General features: G+C 39.4%; 1 protein-coding gene across 2 annotated transcripts in view; it reads right to left on the bottom strand.

Moving 5' to 3' along the window:
* Positions 1-2,369: 2,369 nt before the first annotated feature.
* The window catches only part of ANO9 (anoctamin 9), a 36,981-nt gene continuing 12,378 nt past the window's right edge, over positions 2,370-26,972 (bottom strand). For both annotated transcript variants that reach the window (XM_028736197.2, XM_077932129.1), the window contains 22 exons: positions 25,987-26,103; positions 25,067-25,218; positions 24,226-24,278; positions 23,209-23,267; positions 22,718-22,800; positions 22,123-22,257; positions 20,732-20,828; positions 20,278-20,338; positions 19,792-19,874; positions 18,478-18,582; positions 15,775-15,939; positions 15,644-15,680; positions 15,346-15,457; positions 14,772-14,829; positions 14,023-14,120; positions 12,028-12,191; positions 11,208-11,360; positions 10,458-10,605; positions 8,423-8,539; positions 6,955-7,048; positions 5,867-5,979; positions 2,370-4,665 (listed from right to left, as the gene is read on the bottom strand). In XM_028736197.2, the coding sequence (XP_028592030.2) occupies positions 4,638-4,665; positions 5,867-5,979; positions 6,955-7,048; positions 8,423-8,539; positions 10,458-10,605; positions 11,208-11,360; positions 12,028-12,191; positions 14,023-14,120; positions 14,772-14,829; positions 15,346-15,457; positions 15,644-15,680; positions 15,775-15,939; positions 18,478-18,582; positions 19,792-19,874; positions 20,278-20,338; positions 20,732-20,828; positions 22,123-22,257; positions 22,718-22,800; positions 23,209-23,267; positions 24,226-24,278; positions 25,067-25,218; positions 25,987-26,103 (2,232 nt within the window). In that variant the 3' untranslated portion in view covers positions 2,370-4,637. The remainder of the gene's footprint in view (positions 4,666-5,866; positions 5,980-6,954; positions 7,049-8,422; positions 8,540-10,457; positions 10,606-11,207; positions 11,361-12,027; positions 12,192-14,022; positions 14,121-14,771; positions 14,830-15,345; positions 15,458-15,643; positions 15,681-15,774; positions 15,940-18,477; positions 18,583-19,791; positions 19,875-20,277; positions 20,339-20,731; positions 20,829-22,122; positions 22,258-22,717; positions 22,801-23,208; positions 23,268-24,225; positions 24,279-25,066; positions 25,219-25,986; positions 26,104-26,972) is intronic.

The raw sequence follows: 26,972 nt of genomic DNA, 5'->3' as shown, positions 1-26,972 counted from the left end.
AGCCACCACTGCTTTAAATGTTCCTGTGTCACAATACCCAATTACAATTTGCTAGGTAGCTAACGTATCCAGAAATAATGGTTTACCCTTGTATAGTGATAGAACAAAGCATTAGTACTGAGTAATATTGAGGTGGTCCACTAAAGTTTAGTGACTCAACAGAGATGTTAACAACAGGTTCAGCACTCCTTTAGTTATAGGTAATGCATGCCAGGTGACTTCCCAAGCCTATACCTGTGCCTCCCAGAATATATCACTGAAGCAGCAGTAAGCTTAACCTGGTGTCCAAAAGATGTTGATGTCAGCATCAGGTGAACCTCGCCAGAGAAAGCATTCCCTATATGAGGGGCCACAGCTGAAAAGGATCTCCCCCTTTTTGCCAGCTTCAGAAATTCTCTTAGAGAGGGAGGACCTGGAGAAGGACCTCAAATAATGAACACAAGATGTGAGTATGTTCAAATCTGGAACACTAATATAGGGTTAAGGAAGGATAAAAATCAGCAGGATTTATATTAGAAAAGTAGCAGTATGCATTATATTCTGGAATACAACCAACATTATAGAGAATATAGGATAATTGATAGATTTGTAGTATTGAGGAAAAAAGGTTTCCTTTTGCCTAGACAGATTTTACTTTTAAAATCTATTATTATAAGAAACAACTAGCATTACAACACATATTCATCATAAACACATCTAAACAACATAGTCATATACAGTGGTGCCTCGCAAGACGAAATTAATTCGTTCCGCGAGTTTTGTCGTCTTGCGATTTTTTCGTCTTGCGAAGCACGGTGTCGGGAAAGTTTTGGAAAAGCTTCAAAAATCACCAAAGTCTTTAAAAACCTAAAAAAAAGGCTACCACACCGCGTTCTATGAGTTGCTCCTCGAAGTCAAGTCGCAACTGTATTAACGGTGTTAAGAAAAAGGAAACAAACTTGCAAGACGTTTCTGTCTTGCGAAGCAAGCCCATAGGGAAAATCGTCTTGCGAAGCAGCTCAAAAAACAAAAAACCCTTTCGTCTAGTGAGTTTTTTGTCTTGCGAGGCATTCGTCTTGCGAGGTACCACTGTATAACAATGCATTATAGCATCAAATCCCATGTGCAGGCAAGAAGAAGGATGTCTATATTGTATTGTTGTGCTTCTCTGACACATCATTGTAGGGACTGTCCATAAAAGTAGTGTCTCCAGACTCTGGAGTGCACCAAAGTAGGTATTAAAAGTAATATCTAGACCAGGGGTCAGCAACTTTTTTCAGCCGTGAGCTGGTCCTCCGTCCCTCAGACCATGTGGTAGGCTGGACTGTATTTTGAAAAATATATATGAATGAATTCCTATGCCCCACAAATAACCCACAAATAACCCAGAGATGCATTTTAAATAAAAGGACACATTCTACTCATCTAAAAACATGATGATTCCCGGACCGTCTGCAGGCCGGATTGAGAAGGCGATTGGGCCGCATCCAGCCCCCGGGCCTTAGGTTGCCTACCCGTGATCTAGACTCTAGTTTTTTGTCATTCAGAAGGCACCTTGCCAAATTGAAGTTTTCAAAATTAATACATTGCGGCCAGGGTGGTGAAGGAAAGAAAGAGTAAAATTGGAGTTTATGGGAAAGCTGTAGTCTATACATGCATGCTCTTATAAAAATAAAAACAATAATGTAACGAGGGGACTTTCAAGGTATAGTGTCCCACTTCATATTAGCACTGCCCATAATCGCTGAAGAATTATGTTTTTTAATATCCTTTTTATTTTATTTTATTTTTCAGAACTCGGTACAACTTAAGAAAAACATCACACACATTTTACAAAAATAAGAGATCAGTTGTAGTTGGCTCCACTTTCAGGACTCAGTGGGAGAGCATCTGTCTTGCATACAGAAGGTTCCAGGTTCAATCTTCATTTGGGGCTGGGAAAAACTCCATGTGTGAAATCCTGGAGAGCTGTTGCCAGTCAGTGTAGACAATACTGAGCTACATGGACCAATTGTCTGACTCAGTATAAGGCAGCTTGCTATGTTCTTATGTAAGGCAGCAGTGGAGACCAACTATTGTATGTTGCATTAGTGGTCTATCCAAGATTCTGTTTTTGAAACACATTGTTCCTAAGGTTTCCATGTGGAGTGCAAGACTACCCTGGTTAGTTACATGTTTAATAAAGTTATCTTACATCAATTAGAAGGTGTCCTCATTTTCGGTTTATTTTCAACTCCCCTTATGGCCTGCATTACACATGGGGGGTTTTTTATACCAGAGCTATACGCAGCACCCTATGATACAAAACCTCAAAAGATAGGTCTCTCTATAATCATAAGATTTCTGACTACTCTGTCCAAACTAAAATAAAGCCAGTCCAATCTTTATGCTTAAAAGTTTTAAAAAGTTTATTGTATAAAATTTCATTTGATAAAAATTACACATTGCACAGTATTTTAGAGTAACTGTGTTTTCTTTAAAAGTACAACTTTAAACAGTATGACACAAAAACAGAAAGCCTAAGGAATTACAAATTAAGTTCCCTAATTCAATATGTAAGGATTTGTGTTAAAGTAATCTAGAGCCAAAGTTTCATATTGCTATAAGGCGCAATTTTAAAGACACTTCCCTGAGCAAGATGCTTCCAGAACTACAGCATTATAGAGATTCTCAAACAGATATGTTTCAGCTAGAATCCAAGTCCCATTGGCTTTCAAGGAATGAACATGTGATTGCTGCTGAAGCTTAACTTGCAATTAAATTTAGAATTTGTCAGAGAAAGGGGGGAAAGAAAAAATATAGGTATTAGGTACATAATAAGAATTTTAAATTTGCATGATCTTTTCAGTCAAAAGTACAAATTGCAAAAATGACTTCAGGAGCAAGAGAGTATAACTGCAATCATTGATATCCACAAAGGATTTTGCTGAGGATAAAAACAGGATAAAAGAGCCCTTTAGCATGTTACATCTTTACATTCTCAGTGCTATGATTTAGTTCCAATACAAGTAACTTAACAATACATGTAAGATGTAACATTTGCAAACAAGAACAAAAGAGAATCCAAATGTCAAGTTGATAAGTTACATATGAATATCAACATTAATTCAGCGGTTCTACCTAATCCATATAATAAAAGGTGAAGGGACACAAGTCATTTGAACTTACATCTAAAAGACATCCCTGAAGCCTTAACATTTTTTGGATCAGGATTTTTTTAATTGTGCTTTATTTCTGTGTATTATTAGATACTTGATTGGAAAGAAGGCACAAGGGGTATGAAACAAAACAGTTTTTGTAGAATACATAACTGTCCAATGAAGCACAGCCTTTGTGTCTTTAGTGCTTATGCAGAAAAGTAAAAGTAAATTTCTTCAAGAGCAGCTTTTCTTACACATGTAGCTCTATGATGCAACAGGCTGAAACTGCTAACCGAAGCCCAGTGTTCTGCTGTGTCTAAGAATGATGTATATACACAGTTCTATGAACAGCTGGCCTCTTTAGGATGAGTGAATTAATAAAGGAACTACTGTATATAATCTTTGTAAATGCACACACATTTTTGGATTGGTCAGAAACTGGGTTCTAACAGTATCATGAATTAAGAATCCAAGGAAAAATATACCTATTCTTGTGAAGTTTATGTGTGGGTACATCTGACCCCAACTTATATGTAAAAAAGTTGAGTGAGGTAATACAAACATTGCCACCTTTGAGGGGTTTCGTTCATAGTTTCAATGAGGGCAACTATCCTAGTGGCTCGATGGAATGATAGAATCAAGAGTGTTTACAATATAGGTAAAGGCCTTAAAGTGCTTTCAGAACTGAATTAAACTTCCCATCATCTTTATGAGGTAGACAGTTAATTGGGTCCCTTTTTATAGACCAGCACAAAAGAAACTTTTATCAAATGGTGTACCATTAAAAAGCTAAAGGGAGTAATCTCTAAAAGGATGTCAGCAGATAGAGAAATTATGGAAACTCTTCAAAATAACAGTTCTCCTGAACTTTAAACAGCAGTTTGGAGGCTTTGATGCAAAAAAACAAACAAACAAAAAAGCCCCTATAAAAATAACTTTGCACATGTGCTGTTCAATTATACAAAGGAAATATATGTCATACAAACAATATATTTCTTTCCACTCAAAGAGCACCATCAAGGTAATAAAGGAAATGAAAAGATATTAATATATATTCCTATGAGCCATGAGAGTTAAGAGATTTCATGTTGATTTATACTGTGAGTCTGAGACAGCTGTGAGAGTTTCATGGGCGTTAAGTGTCAAATCTGTTATGAGTGGTGGCAGCAGAGCATGGAAGTTTTGGTGTAACCAAAATTATTTTAACCTTATAGCAAGAGTGTTATTTTATTGACAGTGCAAACGCTCCTGTTTACTTCTGCCTCATGCTCTGACATGCGACATTGTTCCTACCCTGTAGTCTCCTAGGAACACTTGAATATTCAAAACAATCTTACCATGCAAAGTAATGGCATTGTTTCCTTTCAGTGAAGAGGTAAAATCCAAGAGCAGTAAGCAAAAGATCAAGCGACGCCTGCAGAGTTCAGCTGACATCTTCAAAGCGTACAGCACCATTCTTCTAGATGCTTGGCTCAAGGATTTCTTCTCTTGATCCCAGCACTCTCATATGACATTTCACTATACTTCTGTGGAGTCATCCATTCTTCTAAGATACATAGAAACAACTATTCTCAATTTCAGTTGGAAGATGCAGCATTTTAATTGCAAGGGGGGAAATGGCGAAGCTAAAGAGGTGTGGGCTTAACTAATACCTGGAAGGGAAGCCAATGAGGGTCCTTCCTATGCCATTTAAGCATTTAAAATAGAAAGGAGAATACAAGAATATTTAATTTCATGTAAGAGAGCATGAAGCCATCTCAGCTGTGGGGATAAAACAGAATTCACTGCCACCTGCTGTATGGAACCACCTTACAGAATGATACATCAAGGATTTATTTGCACATTGAACAAAAATATTCCCACAGGTCGCTTCCAGGAGACAAACTGATGTAGGCATGATATACAGCAGGGTGTGTTTGTGTCTTAAGCAGAGGAATCACGTCAACTGAAGCCCTGGGAGTGATGGGGCTTGATAACATTCCCTTGCTCTCAGCTATGTGACTTTTAAAAGACATCTGAAGGCAGCCCTGTTAAGGGAAGTTTTTAGTATTTGAGGTTGTATTGTGTTTTTACTATTTTTTGCAGGGGCAACGCAATCAGGTGGGTGGCATATTAGATGATGGTGATGATGCAAAAAACACAACAGTCACATCCCCTCTGTGAGTGATGGAACATCAAAAAGCTCCATTATTGATCTAATCCAGGTCATGATCTACTCTGATCAGATTAGGCCAATGTGGAATCAGAGTTCTGTGGAGTTTTTTCTCCATCCCCATTGTAAATGAATACCCCAATAGGGCTCAACTTGGAAGTACATACAGGCTTAAATTAAACTAAATTTAAATGATAACGGTACAACAAAAAAAGCAAGTAAAATTAATCTCTGCTGCCATAACATCTGCTGTAGTGCTATCCACTTGGGACTATTCCAGGCATCATCATCTTATTTGTATGCTGCCTTTCCATAGTTAAAATCATGCTAAAGGTGGCTTACAGCATGAAATGATTTACATTACAAACATAAAAAGTAATTATAAACAATAAATAAAATGCATCAAAAAGTACACAACCAAACTGAACAATTTCCATATAAATCACAATAAGATCTGAAAATAAATATACCAAAAATATGTAAATAACAATAATCCCCCTCCCCAAACAACACCGCAGTTCAAGAGCCTGCTCCCTGTAGCTTTATTGTCCATTGTTTGCCTCTCAAGAGAATCGTACTCGGATAAAACACACACCTGAGTCTTTTCAACAGCCTTTCACGTTTTTCTTGTAGATGCAGGTTCTTAATTCCCCTGGGGACATCAGGCACAAACCAGGCTGCAATCAGTTTGATGCAAAGGGCCACATGCTGCAAAGAGCCAACAGAATCAGATTTTATTCCTTACAGGAGACATACTGCAATCACCATCTAATTTGTTCATTTAAGCAATTTATATACTGCTTGATTACAATAGTCCCTATGCCATGTAAAAGTAACTCATCAATATAATTGTTGGTCTCGATAATGACCAACAGTAAGCAACCTGCTGTTCTTAACTGCTTTACATTGGTTCTTTTGGACACTTGTGTGTTTTACTACATCATGGCAACTAAGCGTCATGGATCGACATTAATCTAAGTCCCTCCACTGACTGTGAAAGGACTGAACAGTCAATTATAAACCCACTATTAGGCCGTGTCCAGAGGAAATCTAAAGCGATGCCCCAATTATCATTCAACACAGACTTTCTGTTTAGTCCTGGGAAAGATAGTCAAGTCCATGTATAGTTGCCCCTCGCTAACTGGCAGAGTTTCTGTTCCTGGACTCAGAACACACTGAAAGAGATATTTCATCTCCAAAGTTAAGACGGCTTATAATGTCCAGTACCTGGATGACAAACAACATAGAAACCTTATTTGCATGGACATACAGAGCTCTGTGGACAAAGAGTGAAACACAAAACTTAAAATAATATAACAGTTCTACAAAATAAAAAGTTTCTCCATTCCCTACTGCCTGCTGCTTTGCCAAGTCCAATATTCTACAGAATGTGATCTGGCTGTTAGCAAGGGAATCATCTCTAAAAGGAACAGAGTATATTTATTTCTTCTCATATATGAAAGCTTTTTCAGAGTGCATTACTTTGAGAATGAGAAGCGTGGTTGGGGATACCCTGGTCATACTTGGCTGAATGTGACCCAAGATTATTTCACAAATGTTGCCCTAAGCTATGATCAATGAAGTTACACTCTTAAGGAGCCTAAATGTAAATGTTCCTTCACACTCACATTTATGTTCAGCTGAAAACTAACATACTAGAGCTTTTACAACAAAAATACTTACTTCAAACAAGATAAGGAAGGAAAGGCGTGCTGCAAGAATATGCCAAAACTCAACAGTATGGCTGTAGTCCTCACTGTTCCTGTAATCTCGGTACCTACAGGAAGGGCAAAAGCAACACATAAATGCTGCAGTATGTATTGCCTATTACAGAAATCCAGTTATTTGTTTGAAACGTGTTGTTTTTAGTGTCTTCTTTTGACAACAAAGGATTGTGGTTGTCTTTGCTGCAACAGACTAACAGCCAGTGCTTTTTTTTCTGAGGATACACAGGGTTATGCATACCTCTAAACATTTTGTGAATCTTTGTACTTTTGTCCATTTACTGTATTTATTTTTCCTGATTTGAACTATAAAATGGTGATTTTCTTGAGTCAAAATGAGAGTACCCCCAAACATTTTTTTAAAGAAAAAAAGCACTGCTAACAGCTATTTCTTTGGATGTTTGCCCAATGTTTGCCCTTATGGGGAATTTACTGATATTTGTTGTTTTTAACTTTTGTAAGCTGCTTTGGGGGCTTTATGAAGCAGAAAAGTAAGGTTAAAAAAAAGTACTGTACAGTTTTCAGAAGCTAAATCAGATGGGAGAACAATAATCAATACTGTTCAGTCATAAACTAGTACTAAGAGAGTACTGTCCTATCTATCAGATAGTAGGGCATCTAATACTGGGCAATACATGCAAGACTTTGAGATGTTAAAAGCAATCAAATGCTTCTTTCCCTGCTTGCCACTCCTTCTTTCTGTCCCTCCTTCAAGAAAGTCTTGATGCTACTTATATGAATGATGATGAGGTCTGTCAGCAAGCAGGGCTCCAACATGTCACTTGAAGTGGAGCCCCTCCCAGTCAATGTAATGATAAAGGACAGGATCAGAAGTAGAGCACTGGCAGGTTGCTTTTCCCAGCTAGCAGGTTCTGTGTTTCTGCCATGTCTACTCTAACACTGCAGTGAATATTGCAGGCAAGCCATGTTCCTCTCTTAAAGTAGAATTCATTTTCCTGCAACCACATCTGGAATTGGATCAGTAAACTGTGACTCCACACAGCATTTGGTTCAAACAGCACTCCCTTTTGAGAATTATGTATCTTGGGAAAATATTTGTTGCAAACACACCTCAGGTGATCTATGACTAATACTGTCTTCCACAAATATAAACCAATATAAAGTGTTGACTTTCAGGATTCAAAAATAAGGCTTTAGTTACTTCCACAAAAATAACAGATTTTCCATCCCCCACCTCCCCTGGTCTTCATACATACACATTTGTGTGACTGCAAAGGGAAAAGAATATAATCTCCAGAGTAGCCCAATGCTAGATTGAGTTTCTCCTCACACACACACACAAAAGCTCCAACAGATAATATAAGCTCTGTTGAAGGGATGGAGGACTGCACCAATAACAGTTGGGCTGTGGAAATTTCATTGTTAAAGCTGAGGGCATGGAAACATCACCATACATTTGCCTGTACCTGCAGTGCGTTATCACATTCCCCATGGGATCTTTACGTTCTGGCAGATTCTCATGGTTCGCAAAGTCCTGGACGTTGAACACCGAAAGACTGTAGTTGACGTAACCTGCCAAACAACTATGGGCAACAACAACAAAAAACTGACAATCAGATGGAGTGCAGTAGGGTCCCAGTTAAATTGTGCAGCTTAAAAGACTTTGGCAGGAAAATAAAATAACAAAATGTCAGCAATTGCTTGAAATCTTTGGTTGCTGGGCCTTTTGTTATTCAACTTGTTAGAATTTATTTATTTGTATATATTTTAGCAAATTTTGTTTTACTAGTAAATGTAAATATGGAGAATATTTGTATTCTTAGTGCTAAATTTTACATATTAAGTAATAAATTGAGAAGTTGGTGCTTGTTTATGCACCTTAACTATTTTGTTAACATTTCCAGTTCCTTGTGAAAATGTCTAATTTTGATTTGGTGCCTATCGGAAGAGCTTCATTTTATAAAAAATAAAATATTTATTGAGTACCTATCCCTACAAAAAAGCTCTTTTAAGACATTGGATTCTTAGATGTTCTAATGGAGGAGGTACTCTTCTTCAGTGCAATACTTTCTGCCCACAATGCATTCAAGTAATATGATCCAATAAATTGAGTCTAAACATTTATGCAGCCTGTAAAGAAAGGAGGGGGGATAAGGTAGGGAAGATGGATACTTAATCCCCCTACAACTCCTGGGTACAAACATCTTGAGTTGCAACAGGATTTTGAATCACCAGGGTAAAAAACTATTCTGCCAGGTGGTATTGCCAGAGCCCCTGTTAATACTCCAACCCAAGCCAGGAGAAACTCAGGGGGTTTCTGGACGGACATCCTTGGGATTCACAAAAACAAGAGGGAAAAAGTCCACTTTTTGACTTTTGAGCCCCAAGCCCACAAATTGCTCAGTAGCATAGTACCAAGCAGCCAAGTACCAGATTTAGAGCCAAGTTTACTCCAATAAGGTACACCAGGATAAACACAAAGCTTTATTAAGGAGGTTATAAGCACACACATAAGAACTCATTTCCAATAAGAAAGGACAATTAAGAAAAAGGCTAACAGTGTAAGTACACATTTGGGAATTCAAGCACAGAACAGAAAACAACAGAGCTAGCTTGCCTCACCCTAATACCAACCATTGGAGTCATGGACCGCATTAGACCAGCAAGCTGCATCCAGACACATGTGGATGTTGCAATCCATGAACTCCATCAAAATGGGGTGCCAAAATTAAAAAAACAATTTTTATACAAAAAAAAACCCTGTATACAGAACAGCAGATACTGCTTAGCCAAGGAACATACTTCTCGGCACTAGAGGGTGTATGTGCTGGTTGGCCATGCAGCCATTAGGTTAATTTTTGAACAGTCACGGTGACCTTGATGCCATCTTACATTAGACACTCACAGGCAGCAAGATGAAACTAATTAATGAAACTTTCTTCCTCGATGAATACTGTATCCAGAATTCTGAGTAAAATCCCATTTTAAAATGAGCCAAAGAAAGGAGGATTAATTTACACAGCCTATAATTGAATAGTCTTCTATTTTTCTGTAGGGAGGATTCAAGAAACAGAATGAAATATATTGATTTCCTCTTTCTCACACACAGTATTCATAATATATGTTACACTTTTAAAATTGCCTCCTCCCTGCTTATCTCTTTTTGTCGAAAACTAAATTCCTCCTTTGCCTTAACTTTCCCACCCTTTTCTCCCTCCACAACAATGCATCACATACTTTATGAATGGTCTAGTACAGAAAGACCTTTAGCAACAGAAGCTGCTTGTGTTCCATAACAACAAATTAATCTCTGAGGTAACCCCACAGAGAAAAAATTGTTCTCGAGACATGGTCATATTCAGTATCTCTTATCCTGCTAGCCCTAGCAAACTTTGCTGTTTAGCATTTGTCACGTATAACAAGTGTACACACAAGAAGAAACTGACTAACTGAATATATGCTATACTTGAAAGCTACCAAAAGGACTCAAATGACACTCACTCTATGCCTGTGTAATTCTTCTGTATGCAGGGGCTAGATGTGTATTTGTACACCTGCATTGGGATGAAGTCTGAGGTGATGGCAATTACCATACCATTGCCAATGACAGCTAAAATACCAATTGCCTCCAGAATCAGCAACCAGGTACCTGCAACAGGGGAGAAAATAAGAGAAACACATTCCCTCAAGCAGATGGCATTTGTCTCAACTTTAATTAACCCTCCCTCCTCTCCACAATCTAACAATGTAATATTGTTGTCCAGAGGATTGGTCAACTTCTTGCTTTGGACAGGGCCATTTTCCCCCTGAAGGAGCAGATTTGTAGTCTGGAGTTGTTCCTGAATTCTTCTCTGTCGGTAGAGGCCTAGGTAACCTCAGTGGCTAGGAGTGCTTTTCATCAAATTTGGCTGGTAAGACAGTTAGGGCCTCCTCTACATTTCTGTCACAGGTTTCTGTACAAGTTACACTGACCCACAGTGATGGTTTCTTAACGTCTTCTTCCCCCTAGAGTTTTGTGGTCCAAGTTTAGCTTGAGTGGCAGAATGCACTTCATCTACCCCAGTGCCCCGGAAACCTGTACATACTCTTTCCTCCCCCCCCCCCCCAAGTAAGCTCTTAATTCAGCTCCTTCCCTAAATAATCTACCACTTTGAAAAGAGTTAAGTATGACCACTAATAATATTGGGGTAAAATGAAAGCCTCTCCTCAGTGGTCTGAAGTAGAAGCCCCTCTCCTTAATCCTCAGCTTACCAATATCATTTGCTGTCCTCGGAACCATACGCCTCTGCAATCTCACCATCTTGATAGCATCTAGTCGAATTTCGATGAGATTGTTGATAAAGGCCAGGAGTGGAGCAAGGGGAAAGGCAGCCACAAAAATAGTGGTGAAGCTGTACTGGATCACTGAGGATTTAAAAAGAGAACACTGAAAAGAGGCAGCAAACAAAAGGAGAATGTTTAAGTCATTATTACATTTGCTAGGCCAGAGTTTGCACATAGCTACTAAAACAATATAAGTAGTTAAGAGACACTTAAGGAAATGGAAATTTCAGAATAGCAAGAACTGGGTGTCCTAAGTATCTTAAAAAGCTAAGAAAAACTACCCAAATCAGCAAAAGTGAATAGAATATATGAAGCATGCTAATAGGCCAGTGTAAGGAATTTTTCAGTGTTTGTTTTTAATTGCATAGAGGAAACAGAGTCCTGTTGCAGGCCCTAACATTCTCTTTGTAATCTAGATAGAACAAGCATATACATTTTTCAGTGAGCTGAAGTTTTGATAGAAGCGGTGTTCATTTTTTGTGCACATACATCCAAACTATCATCTCTATTCAAAGATTTCAGAAACCTGTTTGACCCAAGGCAATAGAGAGAAAGGAAAAAAATGACTGTACAATTGTTATAACACTCCACTTCAATCTCTTTGAAAACCATCAGTCAATCTAGTTTGGCCAAATACCTAGCTAGCTTACTAATGTAATAGGAGTGCCAATGACAGAATGTTGAGTCCTGTCCCAATTTAGTCTAGCATTTCACCCTTACACAAACCTTTCAGTTGAATTTCACTTACTCATCTCCAGAAATTCATCAAACAAACTGAAGACATTGACTTCATTAAGGTTATAGTTCCATAGCCATTCCTCCTTGCATGGGTCCCGAGCACTCTCCTCCATATGAACCCTGTTGTTGCTTTTGGGATTTCTGAACAGCAGTTTGTACTTGTAGCGTATCCAGCTGCAGGGGTAAACACAAGTGTAAGCGAGATAAAACAAGTTTCTAAGTACAAGACCTGCAAGCTGTCAAAGAACTATAAGAGGACAATAATGTAGTCCATGCTGGAGCTCCCTTTGTAACAAGGGGCAAACTGCCCTGGGTCTTCAACTTATTGGTACATATTGCCCAAAGTCAGTGCAACAAACAATGTTGTATATGCAAATATTCCCCAAGTCTTCATAGGCGAGTCTTGGCCACACTCCACCCTGCCTTACTCTGGTCCCATATCCTGTTCCTACTTCTTAATTCCCCTACGTACATGACTGAGTGAAAAATTCCTGTTTCCAGCATGGTAAGCATAGTTCCCTGGGAAGAGGGACTGATTGTTAAGCAGTTCTGGAAATTGTAGCTCTTTGAGGGGGGATAAGAATCTCTTAGCATCCTTAAACTACACTTCCCAGGATTCTTTGGGGGAAGACATGACTGTTTAAAGTGGTATGAAACATGGTCTAAGAGAAAATTATATGAAAATGATATACTGATGGTATCTAACACCGAGTAAATTGGCAAAAATGTATAAATCTAAATTAAATAAGTGTTGGAAATGTAAAAAGAAAGGAGGTTCTTTTTATCATATGTCGTGGTCTTGTAGTAAGGTTAAAGCTTACTGGGAAATGATATATAATGAAATGAAAAGGATGTTTAAAATAACATTTGTAAAAAAACCAACAGAAGCCTTTCTTTTGGGAATTATAGGGACAGAACTACCTAAACTGTACAGAAACTTATTCATGTATGCTACTGCAGCGGCAAGAATGTTACTTGCCCCAAAATGGAAATAAGCAGAAGTTCCAGCAAAGGCAGAATGGATACAAAAACTTATGGAATATGCAGAAATGGCGAAACTTAACGGAAGAATAAGAAATCAAGATAACAAACTTTTAATAAAAGAATGGGAATGGTTTATTGAATATTTACAGATAAATTGTAAACAAATAAGAACATTGGCAGGATTATTGTAATAACCTGCATTTTCATAAGAGTATATATTTAAAGAAGATGAATAAGTTAATTTGGATATGCAGAAGATATTAAAAATAAATTTAAGGAACTGCAGAAAGAGGGGGAAGGAAGTTAGGCTTTGAAATGTCAAAATGATTGTAAAATCAGTGAAATGTATAAACCTGAAAAGGATAAATAAAAAATTAAAATAAATAAAGTGGTATGTAACAGCTTTAAATGTATAGTGCCAATACGGCCTATCTGGCTCTTAGGCCTCTCCCCAAGCCACATACAGGTCACACCCTTCTCTAGTCCTGCTCCACACCCTCTTCAAGTGCTTATGTAGGTAGGTGTAGAAATCTGTGACTCTTAGCATCGCACAGCAGGTTATATTCCACTCAAGAGTCACATCCGCTGCTCTACCACTTTTGCTTCTTTGGCCCCTTCACACTACTTGCATGTGGGCCCCTAAAGATTATCCACAAGAGAATGCGATCTTTGGACTGAAAAGGATTCTTCACCATTTCCCTGTCCTAAATCTAGATGATTCAGACAAAAGCCAGGCCACATCTTGCCAGAGAACAGAATTCCCAACACTCCAAGCCGTTAGCTAACCTGATCTGAAGAAACAGAACTGCTCCCTAGTCCCAAGTGCAGCAAGCTCTGACTTTCCACAAGGGCAAAACACAATTTCGCCAAATATTTCCCACAAAAGGAATTGTTATACTGGCACGCAAGCCAACCCCATACTATATTCTCACTCCAGCTGTGACAGTCTGTGATGCTCCAGGGGAAAAGAGGTCCTGGATCCAACCCCAAGGACCAGATCATGCTAACTATGTTGACTTACGGCAACATGAACTCCACAAAGTTACTCAGTGTTTGCTTTAATGTCATGATTACGGCCATCTGGATGAAGAGATCTACAAGGCAGCCGCTGGGGTGGCACTGGAAAGAACAAGAGAAAGATAGTTTGCATCTGAAGGTCACTGATTCCAAAGTCATTTTTAGGTACTTGCATTTTTAAAATTCTCACAGAGGAACTGCCAGGAAAGGCTGCGTGCCTGCATCATTGTAATGTGATGCAATGCATCAACAGTAATGCAAAGCCCTAGGGAATTTCCACTCTTCATTTCATGTATCTCAGAGTCATACCTCTCTATATGTATAATGAGCTCACACATGCTTGCTACCATTTTTTTGGATGTATTTTTTGTAATGATAAGGCTTTTTAAAACTGTTTTGGAGGTTGTATTTTAAATGGTTGTAACTTGCCCTGGGACTTTGGGGCAAAGGACAGGCAATAAATTAAATAATAATAATAAATCTGTATAGTATAGGAATTTCTGGATGCAAACAGAATGAAGTAAGTGTGAGCTATGAGAACCAGAATGGTGGTCTGCTTGCACTGAATATAATAATGCCCCACAAACTTATTAGTCATTATATTTTTAAACTGTCTTCAACCTGGGGATTCCTAGGAAGATGGATTAGAAAATATTTGGGGAAGATGAAAGAGAAGGCCTGGGCAATTATTTTAATGAACAGGACACCAGGTGGGGAGGTAGGGAAAGACATCACTGCAACAAAGGAACTTACTTCTTCCAGTCTCCACTTGCCGCCCACACGTACATAGTCCCCTGGACGACCATTAATCCTAACAAGAAAGTACAATTGAGATACAGTCAGTTCCTAATGCTATTTATAGTTTTGATAACCACACAGTTTGGAAGATAATAGTCACAATGAGTAATGAAGATGCAGTAGAGCTAAAAAGCAGCATCTCAACCAGCAGAAACTAAAGTAGTAAGAATGACAGAGAGCAAGGGTGGCTGTTAGAGTTACAGATAAACACTCTTTTTTTTAGAAGACAGGCCTTCAGTTTTGTCAGAGATGCACTACAGTAAGCAAAAATGCAGGACTAACACATTGCCTCTGTATCCCCCTTCTTGCAGCATAATTCATATAGCAATTTTAAAATAAATAAAATGCCCTATTAGCTCTCACAAAAACTATGGGAAGAAAGCCACCATTGTTCCCTTTTTATAGCTGCACATCTAAAGCAGGAAGAAAGTGGTAAAGGTTTAATTCAAATCCAAGTCACCTGATCCAAATTTAACACCCTCACCAGTGGGATACACTGAACTCTCCATTCTTTGCTATTTGCGTTTACCTCCCAAGGAAGAAAGCAACGTAGATCACAGAAGAGAAGTGGGTGAAGAACTGGAAGGTGAAGAGTTTGACGGTGAAGTTTTTCTCACGCTCAGTGAATGTTCTTGGCTTCTCTGGAAATAAGATCATGGACACCAAATTTAGCTGTGGCACCTGGCATTCCCATTCTTATTTTTATGTATGCCTTATTCTATGCACCAAGTCACAAAATGCATTCATGATAGGGCAACCTTGTACTTATCAAGTCGAACATATTTCATATAGATGAAATAATGTATATAGCATGGATATTTTCTTACCCATATCACAGAGGTACAGCGCTACATGCCTGTTCACCTACAATGGACAAGAGGCAAACAAAGCAATATGATACACCAGAATACAACTGCAAGACAGATTGCTGGAAAATATCACTATGTTTGCTCCATACCTTGCTCATTATGATGATAGTTAAATAATGTAACACAGCCCCTGTCATCACTGCCATGGTACTGGCTCGTTCTCGGAAAAATTCTGAGTCAGACTGAGTAAAGATGACTGTCACCACGACCCTATAGATGACAAGTGCATGGGCAATACCAATAATCACGCAGATCTATAAGGCAAGAATGTATTGTTAGAATTATAAAGCAGCTGGGGCTGTGCAGGAGGCAGTAAACAACAGGTTAACGCCCCCACTGCTCTAGGGCAGGCAGGATCACATGGCATCAAAATGATTGCCACTGCCAGCTCCTGAGTCTTTAGACTCAGCTATGCTGCTGCAAATAAAACGTTTTAAGTGTGTTGTAAAGTGCAATATACAAATGTGACACTAGATGGCGATGGTGAGCTATGGCAAATTCAATACATTTTTCCAAAACTTTTTTAAAGCATTTTCACAGCGTTTTTCATATGTGTGAAGATTCCACCTTTGTCTCTTTCTCCAGTTCTGACCACATCCAAGCCAGAGACAGAACAAGCAGACAACAGATGAACAAAGACAAAGGCAAACTAAGAAAGAAACAATTCAAAGTAATCCCCTGACCTAACATGACACAAACCAGTGGGACTTGCCTAAGCTAAGCCTTATAAGGGATGGACATGGCAAGTGGCTCTCCTAGAGTGGCAGGAGTACCTGTCATGCCAAAGCACACTGGTCAACTTTGTGGAAGATTCAGTCAAACCTAACAATGCCTATTTTCTAGTTAATATATGATGGGGTTAAGGACCACAGAGTTCTTATTGCTAGAATAGACTCAGTTAGGTCTCACCTAATAGGAAGCCTGTTCCTATTCCTCTCTCTCTCTCTCTCTCTCTCTCTCTCTCTCTCTCTCTCTCTCTCTCTCCCTCTTTGCTTGCTGTGCCTTAACTTAGCTCGCAGACATGTGTCTGCGTTATACTTGCATTATTTTATTGTTGCTGCATGAAGAAAATGCATGTTGGAGATCAAGAAACTGCACATAAACCATTTTAAACTTCCTTTGCAGTCTGTGGTCTACTTACTGAAAAAGGCAGTCAGCTGCTAAATGCAGCTGAATGCAATAAATAAGGTTTAATAGTCTATATACCTACGCTTCACTAAACTGCTTGAGGATGGGAATTAAATTCTGCTAGGGGCTTTCTTCCACTGGAAAGATAGCAAAGCACCACATTTTAAAAGCAGGCACCTGGCATTGTCCTGACCCCGCATCAAATTTTGGAGTTGCAGAACAAGATCCTGCCTTTTTAGAAAAATAATTTTTTGAAGCTTTAAACTAGGTGTTGGGAACCTTTGGCCCTCCAGATATTTCTGAACTACAATTCCCTAGCAAGCAGAACCAATGGCTACAGATGATGGGAGGTGTAGCTATGCAACATCAAAGGTTCCCCTTCCCTAATTAATCTGCTACGAATGATACTGTTGATTGCTCTTCAATGGGAAAGCTACACAGTATTTAACCATCTGATTTCTGCTCAGATTATATACTCATTCTGGAGGTATTTGTCAAAACTTTATTGCCACGTCTTGTAAAACACTAGGAAAAGAACATATGTGATTCTTGCTATGCTGCATTATAAAGAGACATGAAATAAAAAAGCACAAGAAGTCTTCTGAAATATCCGCTTTCCTGCAAATGAAATTTTCCAATCTCAACTCAAGAATTTCGCCCCTTGTGCTGTAGGGTGGCTTAACAATGCACCATACAGAGTATGCCCTGACTATAAAATTGGAGAAATCAAGAGATATATAGCCCCACCGGCAGCATATCTCTTCTTTCTCGTATCTAGAAATGCAAGGAGGGCCTTTACACTCGCCAGAAGCGCGGCTCTTCCCTCGCCGGTTCCTGGATGGAGCCTTTAGAAAAGTCCCCTATGCCCAGAAATTTTGCACCTATCCATTGGGAGAGATAGGAAGCCCAGAACACTTGTTCTTTAAATGTCCCTTTTACGAAGAGGCACGCAATAAGTTCATTGATCCCCTACTGGTGAGGCTCGCCGACTTCCCGCAAAAGCAAAAATTTGACCTTTTGCTGTTAGGCAAAGATCAGAAGACGACCTGGATGGCCACCAGATTTTGTGTACAAATCTGTAGGCGCAGAGCATCGCCCAACTCAAAATAGTCCGGCATGAAAATCCCCAAACTCGGTTCCATGGGTGGCTCTGAGTCAACTCCCTGGGATAGTTTTATTGTTGCATATTGTTTCTAAATTTATTGTTGTACATTGTTTTAATTGTCTGTTTAAAACATATTTGCACATCAGTTTCTAATGCTGTGAGTGTCATCTATTTCAGAGGCTTCTACTCTGCAGCCTCTTATAGTTGCTTTAACTGCAAGTCTTTTAGTTCTTACGTTCTTACAGTTGTTTTAACTGCATGTTTTAATTGGTTTTTAGTTCTTATCTGTTTTAATTATCAGTTTTTATCCATCCATTATCCGTGTTTAATCTTGTATTTTAGTCAGATGTTTTATCCTATGCTTGTTTCTTTGTCCTTATTTGCTCCAACATTTATCAGTTAAAAAAAAAAAAAACCCCTAACTGCTATTTTATTTATATGTTGTTGTTGTTTTATCCTGGCCTTTGACCGTAATAAAGTTCATTCATTCATTCACCATACACAAACCAACATTTAAACGGCATACCAGAAGTGCACTACAAAAATAGTAACCACATACCATAAGCCCAACTAAGATGAGCACAACAGTGCTGCGGACGTAAGAATGCTGGTGCAGTGGGGAAGCCGTTTCTGGGTTATTGATGAGTTCCATAGCCAGTTCCTCCTAGAAACAGAAATACAGCCACACTGACAGGTCCTTAGAATTCATAACTTCTTTGGCTCACAAGAGGAGCCATGGGTTAAAATATTTCATGAACACCATCCCTCACGGCTCACCTGTTTTGTGATTCTGGCAGCAGCAACGATCACATTTGCTGCTGATGCTGGGTGCAAGATGCTAGTATGGAGAGAGAAACCATTGCCCCTATTACAATTTGACTGTGATGACTGAAACCAGAATTAAAGTGAAGACAATGTTTCCTCCTTCACACTGGCATTTTGTAGGTTTAAAAAACAAACAAAACCACAATATCTAACAACAATGTGAAGTCAGATTGCCACTACTACCACGTTTGGCCCTGACCTTGCCTGTTTGCAAGACCCCTCACAAAATGGCTGAAATACCCTCAACCCCAACCTCTGAACAAGTTGAGGAGGGAAATACTCCAGCTACTACTGAGATCTCCTGGCAGAATTATGACTCTTTAGGACTTTCGTATCCATTCTGACCTGGATATGAAACTATTTTAGCCATCTGTGCCAAATTATCTGCATTTATTTCAAAAAGTGAAAATCCGGAAAACAAAAGTTGTTGAGCATTTTTTTGCAGTTTTTAAAAAGTTTTTGAGCTATTTTTAATAAACTTTGCCAAAATCTACACTCCCAACATGGGTCACCATGGCCCCTGTTAACAATTTATTTATTTTTAAAGTAGTCTCCTTGACATCAGTTAGTGACAAACCAAGTTGTCTAATACTGAGTCTAGCCCAGTATTGTCTAAGAGCTCTCCAGGAAGTTGTTCCCAAACTAGATATCCAGACTCCACAGTGGCTCCCTAAAGATATATCTATGGTAGAAATGCTATTTTGTGAAGATGAAGATGCTGGAAGGCTTGAGGCATGATTTCTTGGTGATGATGCAGAGCAGAGGTCTCCCAGGAGCCAAAGTGCAATGGCAAAATGATTGGAAAGTTGGGCTCAAGTCAGTGCCACCAATAATTGGTCGCTGATATAACAAAAGGTACTGATGCCCTGCAGGTGAAGATCATGACCCTTGAAATCATATAAAGTCCAAAGGGCAGGACCCAAACCTGAAGAGATTTTCCTCACACCCATGGGCAGCAGTAAATACATTTCTTCCTGTTCACAACAAGAGTAGGACTGCCACAGTGAACATATATATAAAGATGGCTATATGAAAGAGTTAACCTTACCTCTTCTTCATCCCACAGATACAACTTCCAGCAACTGACAACGTCAGCTCTCCTTCTCTTCCACAACTCCAAGAATACAGTGGCTATAAATTTAGAATCAAAACACAGAATTGAATATATACAGGATAACAAAATCATCCTGTCTGTCTTCTTACAGGGGTCCCTCCACTCAACTATAGGCCAGTCAGCTTTATAGTGTGCAGGAAATAAGAGAAAGATAGCTTGAAATAAATCCAGCGATTCCAGAGAGAAGATCTAAACAAAGGGCCTTTCAGAGTATGAGTCATGATGAAATTAATCTCAGAAGGACCCCGAAGGATCTATATTATATCAACTAACATTTATGTGTTTTCTAGAGTTACATTTCATTCTTAGATGCAAAAATACACTTCAGCCACATCTGTGTTGAATATTGCATACATTTTAAGAAGGGGATTTGCCATAAAACTTAGAACAGGTTCTAGATCAACCTATGCTAAAGCTTACCCCAGACAGCCATGAATATTGCGAAGAGAACTGTCCCTTCATTGTCAAGCAAGTGGGTGACCTAAATTGTAAAGGAAAGAAGTAAAAGTCACTGTTGCAGGGAGAGTCCTAACGGCAAAAAAAAGAAGCCACTAGGTGTGCTGAGGAAAACTGTGTTTGAAACAACAGCATTCCGCTGAAAAGCTGTACCCATTGAAAAATTGGGACATAGTGAGAGGTGTATAAGGACTAAAAGTGGAGTGTTCACTACCATTCAGGCACAAGTACAGGGAATATCTAGATTGGCAAAGGAGACAAAGTCTCTAATATCTCTGTGTACTTTGAGAAATTCTTCTTTATCTTCACAAAGCAATCATAATCAACAGTGAATCTTTTACATCCTTAGTAGTGGGCAACGTTAGAGGACTCCACAACAAGAGACAAATAATATACATTTTATGTAGGTTAATCTTACCTGGGCATATGTGCAAGTTTCTGACAATGGCCAAAAAGGGCAGTTCTGGTCACAGAGTGGACACATCATAGTAGTATTGGCTGCACAGATTTCCTTGCTAAATCAGGAAGGGTAGCAGAGGTTACAGAGATTGATTTGCCCAATGTTTATCCTACTTAACAACAGGGCAAAGGCAGAGCAGTAGACAGAACTAATAGACAGTCTTCTTTGCCCACATGCTATCAGAACAGGTGAGGAGATACAAGCCAGTTTGTTATCCCCAATTATAACACCCACAATTTCCATTACAGATAGTAATCACACTGATCAATGCCACGTTCTTGGATGTGTAGCAGGTCAATACTAAGGCACCAATTATTAATCTTATTTTATTTATTCACTTCTTTATTTGATTTATATACCACCCTTTATCCAAAGATCCTAGGGTGGTGTACAACATTATGAACATAATTTACACAGCATAATAATAAAGACATAATACAGAGCATAAAATACTAAGCATAATAATAAAATCATAACAACAGTACCCACCAGCACCTTAGGTTATTTAAATTAATGGCTGAAGGCCTGGGTAAAGAGGAATGTTTTCGCCTAGTGCCTAAAGACATGTAATGATGGTGCCAGGCAAGCCTCACTGGGAGGAGCATTCCACAGATGGGGAGCCACCACAGAAAAGACCCCTTCTCATGTTGTCACCCTCTGAATCTCTAAGGAAGCGGGGACATAGAGAAGGGCCTCAGATTACAAACGCAGGGTCTGGGTTGGTTTGCATGGGGAGAGGCAGACCTTAAGGTACTGAGGTCCTGAGCCGTGTAAGGCTTTATAGGTCAGCACCAGCACTTTGAATTATGCAGCAGCCTGTCTTAGTCCAATACGATATTACAAGCAAAGCAAATGAGGACTGCAGCTACATGTTGTTGTTGTTGTTTGACTCTATGACATTTATATTCTGCCTTTCTTTCATGATGGAATCAAGATGGAATATATGTATTCCCGGGTGGCCTCAGATCCTGCCATTGGTAATTGCTGCTTAACTTCAGCAAGGTTGTTACATTGTCATTTGCCAAAACAATCCTGCCATAATCTCACAAGTAGCAGCCACAGACAGGATGTGTGTGTATGACACAAATTATATATTATTCTATCAGTGCTTACATGCAGGCCCATGCGGTGGGAGGGGGAAAGCCGGGTACACTTGTCGCAGGCCTCAGACAGCTGAGCTGGCCCTGGGCTTCAGACAAGCTTGCATGGGCCTGCTTACACTCTCTGAGGTGCTTACGTTCTTTTACAAAGGCATGCAAAGACTTGTGAACATTTGTGCACACAGGCAGCTTGCACATAGTTCACCAGCTTCCATATGCAAAGCTTGTTTTCTCATAATGTTTACTCACCTGATCTGACTGGAATTGAAGCTAATTAACCCATATATGGCAAGGATAATGCCTGGCACAGCAGCCACGAACAAGATGCAAGTATACCAGCCCAACCAGGTAAAATAAAGGGCAACTTTTTCTCCAAAATATGTCCTGGAAAGCAAACACAAAAGCTTGATGCTATTATCAAAAGAGCAATACTTGCCTTAATGTAACTAGGGGTGGGGAACCTGTAGATCTCCAAATGTTGTTGGACTCCAACTCCCATCACTCCTAGCCAGCATGGCCAATAGTCAGAGATGTAGTCCAGCGACATGTGGAAGGCATTACCTGCCTCTACAAAGATCAGCCAGTTTAGCAGGTACTTGCCACCATCCTTCCACATTTATTGCAAATGATTCTAACACCCAATAACTTCTTCCAGTGGGGGTGGGGTGAGAATAGGGAGGGAGGGATTAAATATTATTCCAGTTCAATTCCCCTCTTGTACATCAAGTTCAAATTTACTAGATGGATTAATGTGATGAGACCTTTCTAATAGTGGGTTTCTGCACTTCAGAACATCTTCCCTGCCATTAATAGGGTGAGGATTTTTTGCATTATTTTCCCTTACCTGATTTGTTCAATTGGCTGTCTATAGAGGATGTCTCTCCATCGGGCCCAATTCATCTTCAGAAATGCACCCAGATTCTCCCTCTGAATTTAATATGGTTATATGTATTAGAGCTCTTGACAGATTATATAAATTTTCCGTGACCTGGTATCCTCCTGGTTTTTTTGGACTACAACTCCCATCAACCTTAACCAGCCTAGGCAATGATCACAGAGTTCAATACTGAACAGAAATGCTAATATATCTCCTAGGATTATGCTCTTCTTTATTAATTATGCTTAACTATTTGATAATTTATTTTCAGATATATTTAGTTTAGTCTGGGGAGAATTTCACTGAGACAAAGTCTGGGAAGAAAGGATTAAAATCCCTCCACCCCATGATTCTGCTGTTGTTTCCCCTGCTCCTACAATTTACATTTTTTTAAACATGCACATTAATTGCATTCATATAATTAATGTTAAGTCTAGCTTGGCCTTCAAATTTCTCACCTCATGTAAAGGAAATGCTGTTTCAAAGACTTTCTTCTTTATCAGATCGTGAAGGTTCTCTAACAGTGCAGGGGAGAAACAAGAGGACAACAAAGACAAAAAAGTCAATTTTTACAGCATACTTCTGAACCTATAAACTAGGGCTAGACACTCAAGGATTTATGGTTATCTTGAAATGAAGCAGCAAAAACCAATCACTTGTATGTCTGAACAGGAACACAGTCTTTTTAACCCAAGTTGCAGCTGTTCCGGGTACCTAGAAAGCTGTCTGTCTCCACAACCTGTGCTCTAAATGCAACCACAGGGTGGCATCATGAGAATGGGCCTTCTCTGCAGAGGCTCCCCGTTTGTGGAATGCTCTCCCCAGGGAGGCTCAATTGGCACTGGGCAAAAAACATTCCTCTTCACCCAGGTCTTGGGGCTGATTAAACAATCTATAGACTTTAAAATGTGCTGGGGGCTATTGGTTGTTGTGGTTGTTGTTGTTGTTGTTATGTTCTGCATTTTGTGCTTTTATACTGTAAACCACCCTGTGATCTTCATGTGCAAGGTGATATATAAATTTAATAAATAATAATAGCATTTATCTTGCCATTTAAATGTAGGTACTTTTTGCACCCAGGCTTTAGATTGTAAAATATTTTTTTGGGTAGTTCTGAGTGGGAATTTAGACCGGGGTTTCACAGGTAAAAGCATCACACTATGACCAACTGATTATACCAGCACAAGTCTGTTGCAAAGCAAGCACTGAGCTATAAGTGAAAACTGGCGTAATAATATTTTTGCTAGTTAAATCTCTGTGGGTGTGGGTGTACTCTCAGCTCATCACAGGTTGATTAGCAGCCAGATGATTGCTTAAATAATACTCATGCAAAAATGATTGTATGTATACAAATGCAAGATTGTGCAGTAAACAGCACTTACGGTCTTAATTTTACTTGTAGAATGGATACAGCAAACCGGAGGGGAAAATACATTGATTGTATCATATAAACAAAGAGAAAAATCTTCCCATACCTTTGGTCCTTTGAATCTTTATGTTCTGCAGGATAAAGCTGACAATTCGTATTCTAAAACACAGAATTGAGAAATAGCAAGAACAGACTAAATTTACCAATGGACAGCAAATAAGAAGGGCAGCTATCCCTATCCATGTCAGGAAAGAAACTTACGCCTGATAATGCAGTTCTTAAAAGTAAAGGTCCTTTAAAAAGGCAGCAATTCTAATTTGTCCAGCACATGCAGTGGAAAGAATAATATGTAGCACAAGCGTGGATAGGATGCTCCATACTTAAGTGGTTATCAACCACTATCACTTTCAGCCCCTAATCCTTGACTATAAGGTTTCAGATAAAAGCCTACAATTGGCACAGTATTCTCCATGCCGACACAAACCTTCCTGAATGTTTACACACAGTGATATGGAAAAGTAATTGTAACCATGTGAGGAACAGCTCCATTCAACTGGAATGTTTCAAAATGGGCTTTGGCTAGTTCTGGAGTAGGTAAACTTTTCAACCAAAGATTCTCATGGAGAATCTTCAGGGGCAGTGGGAGGTTGGCAGAGACAAAAATGGGTAGAGCAACAAGTGCAGCTCTTACCTTTATACAGCAGGCTACATTCTAGCCATGCAAGAGTGTACACACAACTCCATCTAGGCCAGCAAGAAGCATCATACAGTTCAAGAGCACATACTAGCCAAGCGAAAACACTGGAGGATGCATAGTGTAGAGTTGGTGAGGGGCACAGACTGAGGATTCCCAGTGCCCTAATAAAAAGCATTGGCCCCTAGGCCTAAAGTTCCTTTAGCTGACACATGTACAGTACTAGAGAGTGGGGTTAGGGGATATTTTTTACCTTGTTGTACTGATCAATTCCCAATAGTCCTCTTCTTGCACTCCAGATATTACTTCTGAATCGGTGTCAATATTCTTCAGAAGCCACTGGTACTTTCTGAACATTATACTTGGGGCGTGAACTCCATAAAAGAGCTTTTCATCTTTAATCATCTAAGCAATAGAGAGAATAGGGAGAATAAAGTCGAGGGAATAATGCATCATGGACTGTGAGAGGGACTGGACAGGTATTTTCCAATTGCTGCTTTATCAGTGCAATACATGGGTCTCATTTGAAGAGGTGGTTCAGCATCAAACAGCTGGCTTCAAGGCACACTCCCAGAGCTGAAGGGGCTTGCTGTAATCATTTGGAGGAAGCTGTTTGGAGTCAAACTGCCTTGTCAAAGCAGAACATTTTCCCCTCAGCAGATGCCTCCAGAGGGAGAAAAAATATCCATTTGGAGGAAGCAGTTTTAATCCAAACATTTTCCTCCAAACAAAGTATATGGGGTACAGCATGAGACTCTTAATCTAAGTCATGGGTCCGAGCCCCACGTTGAGCAAAAGAGTACTGCACTGCAGGGGGATGGATTAGATGACCACCAGTGCCCCTTCCAGCTATACGTTTCTATGATTATGTCCCTCTGTTTGGCTTCAAACCACTTCCTCTGCACAGGAGGAAATGCTCCATTTGGGGAAAGAGGAAACAGCATTTTTTTCCTGCAGACAATCTCTATTTGGAGAAAGTGGTTTGAATCCAAACTGCTTGCTCCAAACAGAGAAAGTGAGCCCTGTTCTCCCAGCATTAATTCTATCCTCAGCAGGGTAGGGCTACAGGTCTCTTGCCAGGAAAGACCCCCCAAATGCTGGCATCGCTTCCATAGGTAGAAAGGTTTTCAAGAACATGGTGTTGCCTTGTGCTTGGGAAAATGTAAGTCTCACCTTGATAATGAACCCTTTCCTGTGCAGTTCGTCCAGAAAACTTTTCTTCTTATTATCTTTCTCGCTGTTGAGGCTGTGATCATCACAAACTAGGACAAAATCCCATTTGGTTGGGAACTAGTCAAAGAAATCAACAAATTGTATCAACTCGTAGAATGATGCAAAAGTTTTTCACTCCCACATATATACATGATCTGTAAATATTATTTCCCTTCCAGTAGACACTGAAAGATCACCTTCCCCATTAGCGTACTTTCCATCTAACATACTCATCTCAAATACATGACAGTCCTCCTGTCCTGCAGTCACACTTCCATTAATCTCTGCCATGGGAGAAAACTACAACTCCCCACAAGAACTACTTAGATCCAGTAGTGAGAGTTGCTTCACACATCTTGCGTCAGCAAACCACTGTTTGCCACCAAGCATATACTTGGCAGGGAGCTGTCAGGAACAAGCCCCATCTACTGAGCAACAGAATCATTTGGCCACCATAAGAAAAAAAAAATTGTCCCCTCACCTAGTCTTCTCCACACATCTCCATCCTATCTGCGAAGCTTAATAGTTTTAAAACACAGACGTGCTTTCAAATATGCAAGATTTAACGTACTGCCATCAGTCATACTTGAAGGTCGTTTCCATCAAATTCCACTTGAGAAATGATTATATCCATGCAGAGATGGCAGCATTGAATCAGTAGTGTATGTACTGCTAGCTTGTTCTCTTTATAAAGATCTGCATACGAGGTTATTACCCCTCTTCTATCTATACTAGCTTGTTTACTGCCACAGTGTCCTTCCTTCTTGCAGACTAAGATTACCAGGTGACAGCAAACATGGCAAAAAATTTAGCTGGGGCAATTAGAATAAGATCTACCATCTGATTAACCTGCTTAATGCCTGGTAAAGAAAGCCCATTCGTTCATATGTTTTATTTGTGGTCAAGGACAGTTATTAACTCTTTTACTTATATAGTTGTAAATTCTT

This window comes from Podarcis muralis, chromosome 1 (assembly GCF_964188315.1).
Source record: "Podarcis muralis chromosome 1, rPodMur119.hap1.1, whole genome shotgun sequence".
Lineage (NCBI taxonomy): Eukaryota > Metazoa > Chordata > Lepidosauria > Squamata > Lacertidae > Podarcis > Podarcis muralis.
This window is presented reverse-complemented; position numbering and strand designations above follow the sequence as displayed.